The sequence below is a fragment of the Ischnura elegans genome, chromosome 5, assembly GCF_921293095.1.
Source record: "Ischnura elegans chromosome 5, ioIscEleg1.1, whole genome shotgun sequence".
Classification (NCBI taxonomy): Eukaryota; Metazoa; Arthropoda; class Insecta; order Odonata; family Coenagrionidae; genus Ischnura; species Ischnura elegans.
The window spans coordinates 78058680-78069205 of record NC_060250.1 but is presented as its reverse complement, the minus strand read 5'-3'; the positions used below and the strand labels follow the sequence as shown (position 1 = coordinate 78069205).

Genomic DNA, 10526 nt, shown 5'->3' with positions numbered 1-10526 from the left:
ATGACTGTACACATATCGAAAGCATTGATCTAAATGCTGTTCGAATGATCTTCCTCGAAGCATTCTAATCTCCGTGTAAGTCAGTATCAATTCTAATTATGGGTATAGTATCCGGGTCGGTAGACGAATTCAGCCTTAGCTATCTTCAATACTTCACGCTAGTAGTTTGCAGGTACAACTAATGCTGAAATAGTGCGTTTTACGCAACAATACATGTGACTTAATCTCTTATCCAACAATCAATTGCTATTTATGGAATACGATTTTAAGGCTTCCGTTCAACATATACTGATTCCTAAATACTTGTTATTTTTATCAGGGTTTTTTCGTCGGGTATTTTTTTAATCGATATTTTTTATTTGCCTTATATATATATTCATAAAAAAACTTCTGATCAAATTAAAATTTTATTCGGTTGAAGTAAAATATAGAGAAAATCCGATCTCAAAAGCTTTCACACCGGTGAAAAAAAACTTGTAAAATATTACTCATTCGGAAATGCTATTTTTAATTGTTTAATATCTTTAACTTAACTCTCTTGCCTTCGTTACAGTAGACTTACTTGCAAGTTGAAATATCTTTCAACCCAATGCGGCGATAGCCTGCCATTTTCATGCCATGGTATATGGTACTGCGTAGCGATCTTTCAGAACTTATTACCATTTTAAATATGCAAGGTAATGACCTCGATGAAGTTTCAGGTTATTACTATATCCATATGTATTGATCTGATCTGCATGAATTTTTCTTTTAGTGCCATTTCTTTCGTTGAATACAGACAATGAGCCATATGAAGAGCGGTAAAAGCTTAATTACATACTCCCGCCGCATTATGTTGGCGCCTCTCCACAGAGTTATTTCGTCGTAAACTACAATTTTTGATACACATCATAATTAAACCATTATTAATGACTGGTTGGAGTGTCGGATTCAGGTTTGGAACTAGGGGGGTGGGGGGCGTAACCTGGAGGGTAACCCTTCCAGCAGTAGTCAGGTGCTGAAGGAAATTATCATTTTATCTAGTATAAATTGGATCCTCAAGGTAGAGGGCTATTGCCCCCCAGCCCCTCTCTAAATCCGGCACTGGTTGGAATAGTAATCAGTAAATATTAATTCAGTTAAGTAATACAGCGTGAAATTCTCAATGTTATAAAAGTAATCAAATATTGAGTTGGTATGAAACTAGTAGCGAAGAATATTTTATCTCTTATGGAGGAAATGGAATTTAGACACCTGCTCTACCCCGTACTAGCGTATCTGGAAATGTACAAGATGAGGTGTATGTTAAATTGAAGCACTCGCTAAGTGGCAAAGTAATTCACGTTAAAGAAATCTTAATCTATAGAGGGAAGGATATGGTTAAACAAGTTTTAAGCCATCTCATCACCAATTCTTGATACCTTAGGAATGAAGATAATGAAAGAATAATTGGTGAAAATTCTTATCTCCGTAACCCAACGAACGCCGATAAATAATCCATGTAAGAACCATCGATTGCGGAAGGGAACCCTATTCTTTAAGCTTTTCATATCGTCAACTGGTGTAAAATGGGTGGAAATGAGGATATGCTCGTTCACTTTCGTTTGAATTTCTACAAAATTTCATGTCCCTCATTCTAATTTCTACATAGAGAACAAAGAAGGTCCGTAATTGTTGGTGTGCGATGCATAATCTGTTAATTATAACTACAGGAATGAATAAGCAGTCAATGATAACACCTTGGAACAAATATACTTGCTGTATTACACAGTAGTTGTCATCACAACATAAGGAATTCATACAAACAATGCGGCTTCCATTCATTAATTTTTTCAGAAAACATGGAATGGATATTTATAATTTCACCAAAGATGCAAGTTTGATCAAAACCTTAGTTTCTTTTTGGCCTTTCTGCCCTCATAACGAACGTTCAATAGTTTCACACGAAGAATAACAATCAGTTATGGGAGAGTCTCTCGGTAAACGAGGGCACGATACCATTTTTTTTGTACACACTTTAGTGATGCAGCTTCACTGGAACTCCTTTGTCCACCGGTGGATGAACGTTGAAGCCACAGGCTACTGATTACTATCACATTGCATTTACCAAAAATCACACTCATCGCATGTCACATTTTCCTCTTTCGAAGTTAAAAAAAAATCTTAAGAAATGGGTGATAATTAACACATACTGTCACTCCCTTCTTGCAGCATTTTTTTCACAGACACTCAGACTTCCATAGCCTCGGGAGAGAAACACATTATCGTCCGGAAACGAGTATAAAAATACACAGGAAAGAATAAACATCGTCTCAATTCATAGAATCTAGTATGCACAGGTTTTACATAATCTTTTACAGTTTGTTTTTTCTTTGGTTTCTCCTCGTTGCATGTGGCACTTCTCTGAATCGCCTATTTTACACCTTTTTCTTGATAATTCTTTAGCCTACTTTCAACCACGATTCTCTTACGAGTCTTTTTTTTCACTATATTAGGATATCGTGAATGATAGTGCCATTCATTTATTCATTCAGTGGATCAAAATATGTTGCATCGCATACGTGAGTATGTTTGCAGCTCATAGAGTGCCGATTCTGCGTGAAATTTTTCATTTATCTGCCTATCTTCCTGGAAATAATCTTCTTATTAGGAGGTTTGACAGTTTACAGGCCTTTTTATACTTGGTTAAAGGTTCTAGCTCCGTCGTGATTCTATTTAATTCGGCGCGGAGAGTATGTACTGAAACCAATAATCTCCGTTGTGAACAATTTTCATGAACCTTGGATCATTATCTCTAATAACTTCCGTACTTCAATACAATTTGACTCCTATTTATCCTGATTTGACGAATCATTTATTTCATATGTTTAATCATTGTATAAAATATGGGCATATCCTTTTTGTCCAATTATTATCGCCGAATATTGACTGCTACTCTCTGTTTACTCCTTCTTTTTCCTCCTTTTTTTCGATTATGGTAGTATCGTTTATCTCTATTGGCATTGATATTGAAGATTTTTACGCCCTGGTTATTGATAGTATTGGCATTAAAGTTTTAGCATAACTGTTCCCATCTAATAGCTCTAGAAAAATTTATTTTTTTTATTCTCACGGTTTTCTCAAAACATTCTTTTACTTCGCCTGAAAATTTCCTCGCCGTGCAATTGAGCTGCGACTTTTCTCTTCCTCTATGTCATCGTGTCCTGAAATATATACTTCCTGGCAGTGGACTCGCACTCGTAACGCATTCTTTCAGTTCATTTCCATGTCCGGTCTTCCAGCATGAACTAGAAGCCGAGAACGCGTGGATAGACCCAGCGGACAAGATAGGACGAACTGATCCCTTTTTGAGCGGTGGAATTTTTTCCTTTTTTCATTAAATACTCCCATATCCCCTCGCACACGGTGTTACTATTCCATCTGTGGGACGGTGGCGCGATTTTTAGGTCGCAAATGACAAGGCGAAAGTTGGTACCGGAGAAAAATAAACGGAGTGAGATGACAAAGAAAGAAAAAAATTGTCTCGTTTCTGTTATTTTCTCTCGCAGAAGTCGAGATGTCGTAGGCACGGGGTAAAATAGAGAGAAAAAAGAGGGCGTGAAAGGGAGTATCTTTTTTTACTGGAATGAAAGGGGTGTGGCAACAGGTTTTATATTTTTTTAACCTGACGACCAGGGACGAATTTGTGAAAGAGGATGGTCAGAAAATGTTACCACGAGTTGGAAGAGGTACACTAGTCTTTGTTAGAATCCTTGCGATCTACCTGCCAAGCGCCGTGATCCATTAGTGATGTTCAACCCTCTATTCCATTCGTACTTTTCCCCTGCAAAAAAAGGCTGCGAGCCACAATTTGAGGAGCGTTTGGTTTTTCAGCTCACATGTCACCTTTAAACTATCCGCCAATGTTTACCTCAGTCGTGAGAAAGTGAGTTCATTTCTAACCGTTGATGCAGTGACCAAGTTTCTTCTGAGAATAGATACTCAGTAACGTCACCAATGAGTAAGCTTACTGCTTATAATTTACACAAAAACAATGATCAAATAATCGCAACCAGTATGAAACACTGAAAACACACATAACATCAAAAACGACCCTCAACATTAAATTATAGAGAACCAGAATCATATCCTGAGTAACACTTGATCTATTTATCGTATTACAATGTTTTTTGTTATGTTCCGTACGTACAAAATTTTTAATTACAAAATATCCTTGCAGGAAACCCACGTTAGAGCCCAATCAAAGGTAAATTAACGAAGTTTTTCAAACCTCATTGCTGACGTCAATAATATATCGATCCTCAATCAGTATATTTTAGTTCAATGGGATGATGCGTGGATACCTCTCGTTTCCAATATTTTTATGGATCTCACAGGCATAAATTATAGCTTTGAAGGTTAAATTCAAGTTGTGTCGTTAGAATATACCGAGGAAAATTCACTCAAGGCTAAAGCTTCGATGGTTTAGTGTATTGGAGAATTATATACTCGATACCCCGTTCTGAGGAAAAACCGAATCTCATTGTAACGACGGTAGTTGATAACGTCTATGGCGGCAGTTGCAGGAAAATGGTTTGTAAGACAAAATTAGGTATACTTGTCGCTAGAAAGTATATTTTGCTGATCGCTAACTTTTAATCGCGGATCTTTCATCGACCCATTTCTTCAGTATGGTTTTCAAGGATTCTTATATTCATTTGTAGATAGACAGTAGTATTCGTTTTATGGTATTAGATAGATAATTTATGGGTTTCTCTTGAAGTTTCCATAATAATTTGCCGCTTCTTTATAGGCTTTCATTTTTACCATTCAACGAAACTTTATATATCATCATTAAACCGTACAACAAATTCCTTGAGAAATATCGGTATTCTGAGAAATTTTAACATATTTGGGCATCCTTCGTCATGATTTACGTTAGTGCAAAAGGTTTAAAAATTTCTTCATAGGTTTGTCTATCCTTTTTCACCATAACGTCGTATCGTACTTCCATGAGGCTACATTCAACATGATAATTTCTTCGTTTTGCACATTCTCGATCGGATTATGAAGCATGTGAGTATTTGCCACACGTGAATAATCATTCGTCAGTACCGTATTTTGAGAAATTTCGAAATACAGTAGTACACTATCACGTAAAGAGCGGCAATTGTCACCAGTTTAACTGGGTACACTGTGATTATTTTTCACATGTCAGTTTCTCTTGTATGTTTGCGTTCACCTTACCTTCAAGGCTTTTTTTTATGGATCCACGAGTATTGAAATGAACTCTTTCACAGAAAAATTTTCACTAGCCTCTCCAACCATTTGATTCTCACTGATCCTGCGTCACGATATCTTGCTATAACTTCTTGTGCCTTGAAAGAAGTTTACCCGTTCACGAGTTTTATTTTAAATAACTGAAGGGGCTGTTGTCACTGATATTTCACGTTTAGCAACTGCCGAAGTCTTAAGCATACCCTGCCCATGATGTTAATTTTTTTCTGTTTTCATCGGCGTGCAATACATTTTCCATCCCTCTAATACTTAGGTTGTAAACTTTGCCTCACTGCTAATGCAATAAGATAATTGCATTGCTCAAGATGTTTTTGCTGTAAAAAGTACAGTGGACACTGTAACCACACTAAGAAGAGTACTGCAACTTCCGTAGTAATGCGTTCACCGTGCCATCAAGGCCACTTTCCTTCACGAATATAAGAGGAAGAAAATAAACTTTTGTTTTCCTCATGAAGACTATTTTAAACAAACCTATCCAATCACTTTGTTCCCAATCCAATTTCTTCCTTCCAATTCCTTTCCAATCTCTTACCACACTCTAAGTTCAGTAAACGTAGCTCACATTACATAGTGTCAAGACAAAGTCGAAGGGCAGCAATCATCACCCTGTCGTGGTACACAGCGACCGTTTTTTTTATCGTGAACTAGCCTTGGTCATTCATTATTTTTTATTCGCCTGCCCTTCTTGGTCGTATGCGTTCACCATGCATTTTAGGGGAACATTATTTATTTCCAAACCCTTTTTTCCCCACTGTATTTCCTCATGTCGTCACGTTAAGTGCAATTTGCTATCTGCACTCCTCGTGGTGTGGTTAGAAAAAACAGAGGGGCACACGTTACAGCACTAACAGTGAAGTCGGTGACAACCGAGGTCATGCGTTTACAGTGTCTTCAAGAGCAACTTGCATCTCCCTCGGAAAAATAAAATAACATTTCATATCACTTTAGCAGAGTACTCATCACGCTACACCGTTTCGAAGTTCTAGTGTTTCGATAAATGCCAAGAGTTGAGTTAGCACTACCCAGAAGTATTTTTGGTTAGCACTAGAGTTAGGGGCAACGGTCAACACGTTCACAAATTGCATTGTCCTTCTTCCCGTCAACTTTACTTGGTCGATAGCGCTCACTTTTTCTTTCGTGACCGCGTTGTGTTTGAATCACCGCGGACACGAAAATAAATCTTCTCGGAAGAAGAAACCTTCGTGATACCTCTCTCACTATACAATTTTTGTAAGCCTACCCCTGTTCTTTGCTTCCCAATGTGTCCCAAAGTCTCACTGTAGTGGTGAGTGTAATGATAACAGTCCACACAACTGCCAGGAGCGTCGTTGGCCGACTTCCCGAGGCACCCCCACTGCTCCCCGCCGCCCTCCTTGACGAGTCGTCGGACATGATGGAAGCACCGACGGCTGCCGTCCTCACGGCGTTCGTGGCCGTGGACTGTTCGTCGCACGCGTCCCTCATGAAGGCTCCGCCGCTACCCCCTTGCTGCTGCCCCCCCTGTTGGAAATGAACATATCATATATTACTACTCACAAAAAAGCATGAAATCGCAATATTGGCATCGGAGGATATTAGTGCTTCCTCAGGGCTACGAGCTTCTGATGCATTAAAAAGATATGCTAATGCAAGTACACTAAGACACGTCATAAAAAATATGTAAGTACAATCTAATGAAAAAATATTTGTAAGTACAATCTAAAGAGCAGATGAAAGATTGTCATTTGCATAGTAAAAACACTTTCTAGAAGATAATTACTAGCTTTTTAAACACCATCAGTCATTTTTTCATTTTCTTTAATTGGCGGCAAATGATTATACAATTTGGGATACATTGAATTAGGCCCTTTCTGGGTTGTACTCAGGTTTGACATAGAAATATGCATATCATCACAGCTTCTTGTTTTATGTGAGCGGATAAATTTATTTGCTTTTAAAATCAGACGATTATTCTCTTATTTATGTACACAGAATGGAAAGTCAGAATCTCAAGTTTGTGGAAGAGAGATTAACAATGTGCCCGATAAGGCATTACACATGGTCCTAATCAACTATTTTTTAATAAAAAATATGCTCTTCGCTCTTGAGAAATTTCCCCAAAGTATGAAAACATAAGAAATCAGGGAACAAAACTACCGTAATATAGAATTTTGAACACCTTAAGACTAACGGTATGTTTTAAAACAGAGATGAGATAAAAACTGAATTCAACTTTTTGCACAAATTTGTGACACGTGTGTCGTGTATCCCACTTAAAATGTTTATCATATGTACACCACTTAAGATACTTATTGCTCTGAGGTTGATGGTCGACTCGGACATCGAAATTGACAGTAATGCAATTCATGACCCGCTGAGGATTCCGAGTACTCTTCAGACACCTTTAGGGGGTTTGGCAAGGGGTTATCAACCATTAGCATGCAGGAGGATTCCCACATTCATACCATATGTTCGTAAAAATGTTACGCATACTTACAAATTATACTTCCAGTTTCATACAAAGGCAATACTTGCCAACTATGAGATAATCTGCCTATGAAGTTAAAACATGCAAGAAACGATGTTCGAAATACTAAGATAATTCATAAACCTGCATTAAACCTTAAGTGGTCGCGCCGGGTCATATTGACCCAACTGGATTTTCTTTAATGATTTTTTAAATAAAATAATACCGTTCGAAATTGAAATTTTTTCTATTCTATTATTTCCTGTAATTCTACCGCTGAGTAAAGATGGATTTTCAAAGTATTGCTTTGCTTCGCAGCAACCAAAGTTTTGACCCGACGCGACCGAGAGCGTATCAGATTTTTTCCGCCCTTGACCAGACGCTTTAGTCTTATATTAGTCTGTTTTATATAGCAGGCTGATTTGTTCTAATGTTGTAAAGATCAATACATTTCCTTCTTTTTGCGAAATTCAAGTTTCTAAATATGCTCTCTGCATAAATATTTGTCGGCGGGGGGAACGTCCTCGCCTGCCAAACAAGAGGTCGCGGGTTCGAGTCCCGCCTGGGTAGATTTCCTTTGTCCACGGCTGGTTGTTCGTGTACGTTTAGTTGTTAAATTAGTGGAATACTCCGATGAAAAATGGCAAATATGAGCTGTATTCGGTGGTTTGAGAATAAAAAAAATGAAAATTTAGTGTAAGTTTTTTATGCATCGGCTATAGAGTATGCAATGTTTATTGTGTGTCTAACTGCAAAAATAACAATAAAAATGCATAAACCTTATGCGAACTACTTACTTTATGAGTAGCAGTAAAACGACACGTATATTTTGACAAGAATTTTTGTAAATTGCAATAAACTCAACTCGAGTCACAATGAACAGACGCGACCATTTACGTAAGTTTTGGAGTGCGACCAATTAAGGATTAAGAAATACATAAGTTACAAGGCTACACCAAAAGTCAACACCTAGGAGAGGAGAACAAAAGTTGATAACAACACGATAGATGTGCGTAAAGGCTTGTTAACACGATACAGTCTCACGTACGAGCTTATGCCAAAATGTATGAACGCGTCAATGAACACGAAAATTCACCGTTTGACCCAACTTGTGCGCTCGCATGAACAGAAAATAGGACCTGCTCTAATTTGGTTCATGCTCCGCACCGGTTCACCAAAATCGTTCGTGCATTCATACATTAACTCGTGCCTGTTAAATTACCGTGTAAACAGGACTTAACAGTGTGTTCGCATTAAAATACAAGACATCACCATACTCATACGTTAGATAGCTAACTGCCTCTATCGTTGCTTTCTCTTACCATCTGGGAGCGTCTTTTTGTTTTCCATTTGCCCGCATAACCTCTTACGCTCGGGTAAAAGTGGTGAAAGCTCGAGTACAGATGAGGTGATCCTTGCTTAAGGATAGGAGAGGGGAAAAGTGTTGTTCTATATAAACGGTAGGGTCATATTAGTGCGATCATGCCCTTACGAGTACACCAAATTATAATATATGCCATTTATTAAGAAATGTTCAAAATTTTTTACGTTTCTTTGCAATTTTAATGCCGGTGATTGTATTAAAGGCATGAGTATTTGATCTATGTTGCTTACATTGACAATTTTAGTCATGACTGGTGCAGAATCGGCTGAAAAAAACATTTAAATCACGACATTTATCGCCGAAATAGCGTAAAAAGATGGTATGTGTTGCGGGTTGCCTACGATAAGCATAAATGGCCCTGTTGCCACCGTAGGATGTCAACCTGCAGGAACAAATTTTTTTCTCCGTTCATTTGGTACCTCGGGCTACATTTTGCTATATGTCGAACTTTGAATTTCGACAAAACTTGCTTGATGACCGCTCCGTTGCAAAATCATGTAATGTGTGTATTTGACCAACCTGCTGTTTCCTCCCTCCCGTCGCTAGGGGCAGCAGTGACGGCACCTGTCCACCAGGAGGTGGTTGCACCGTCGATGACTGCGTTCTCTTCTTCTTGCATCTCTCCTTGTGCTCGCCTATACAAGCGGCGTAAGCCATCGCGTGTGGCAGGTACGTCTGGTCTATGGAGCCGCGGAAGAGGGACGAACCCGGGCCTCTGGCGTACACGGGCACGTCCTCCCCTCCATGCGTTGCCCACTGCCTGGGCACCCCGGACTGCTGGACGGCGTTTTTGATTCCCGTGTCCACGCCCGTGAGGTTCTCTCGGCCAAAACCGGGCCCATTGCCGTATAAGAGGGTCGTGTAGGGCATGCCGTCAACGTCCGACACTTTGGCGTCCACCCCTGCGGATGAGAAGCAGGAATTCGTGAGACAGTTTCAGAAAAAAAATTCACTGACACATTGATCGTGTCTGACGGTGCCAAACTTGGATAATACACTTATACAGGTATTTGTCTGTATTTAAGATGGTTCCGTTTATTTAGAAAATGAAATATGTATGATGCACAATCTCGGAATTCGACACATATCCATGGCCGGAATATCGAAAACGCCGGATCAATATAAAAGTACAGGAAGCAAGCACAATGTAAAATAAACTTTTTCATATATATACTGGCAATTAAATATGTACATATAATGACACCAACTCTCCTTACTTCTTAGGTTGAGATAACCATATTAATATTAACGATTGTAGTCGATTAAGGCAGAATGAACCCTGGACGCCGTGTGACTCTGCAAAGAACATTTCCTTTCCTGATTAAATGGGTGACGTAACCAATAATTCACGCAAATCATGAACTGACGAACATTTAACTAACAGGAAATCTAACTGCTTGGAAACTGTCCTTAATTGGTAGAATACTTTAATATTAAGAC

At 38.7% G+C, this 10526-nt stretch overlaps 1 protein-coding gene across 1 annotated transcript in view; it reads right to left on the bottom strand.

Annotated features, from left to right (window-relative positions):
• Positions 1-1722: 1722 nt before the first annotated feature.
• LOC124159096 (alkaline phosphatase, tissue-nonspecific isozyme-like) overlaps positions 1723-10526 on the bottom strand; it is a 245307-nt gene continuing 236503 nt past the window's right edge. Inside the window, exons 9-10 of the mRNA XM_046534639.1 lie at positions 9606-9988; positions 1723-6756 (exon numbers count right to left, since the gene is read on the bottom strand). Of these exons, the coding sequence (XP_046390595.1) occupies positions 6493-6756; positions 9606-9988 (647 nt within the window). The 3' untranslated portion in view covers positions 1723-6492. The remainder of the gene's footprint in view (positions 6757-9605; positions 9989-10526) is intronic.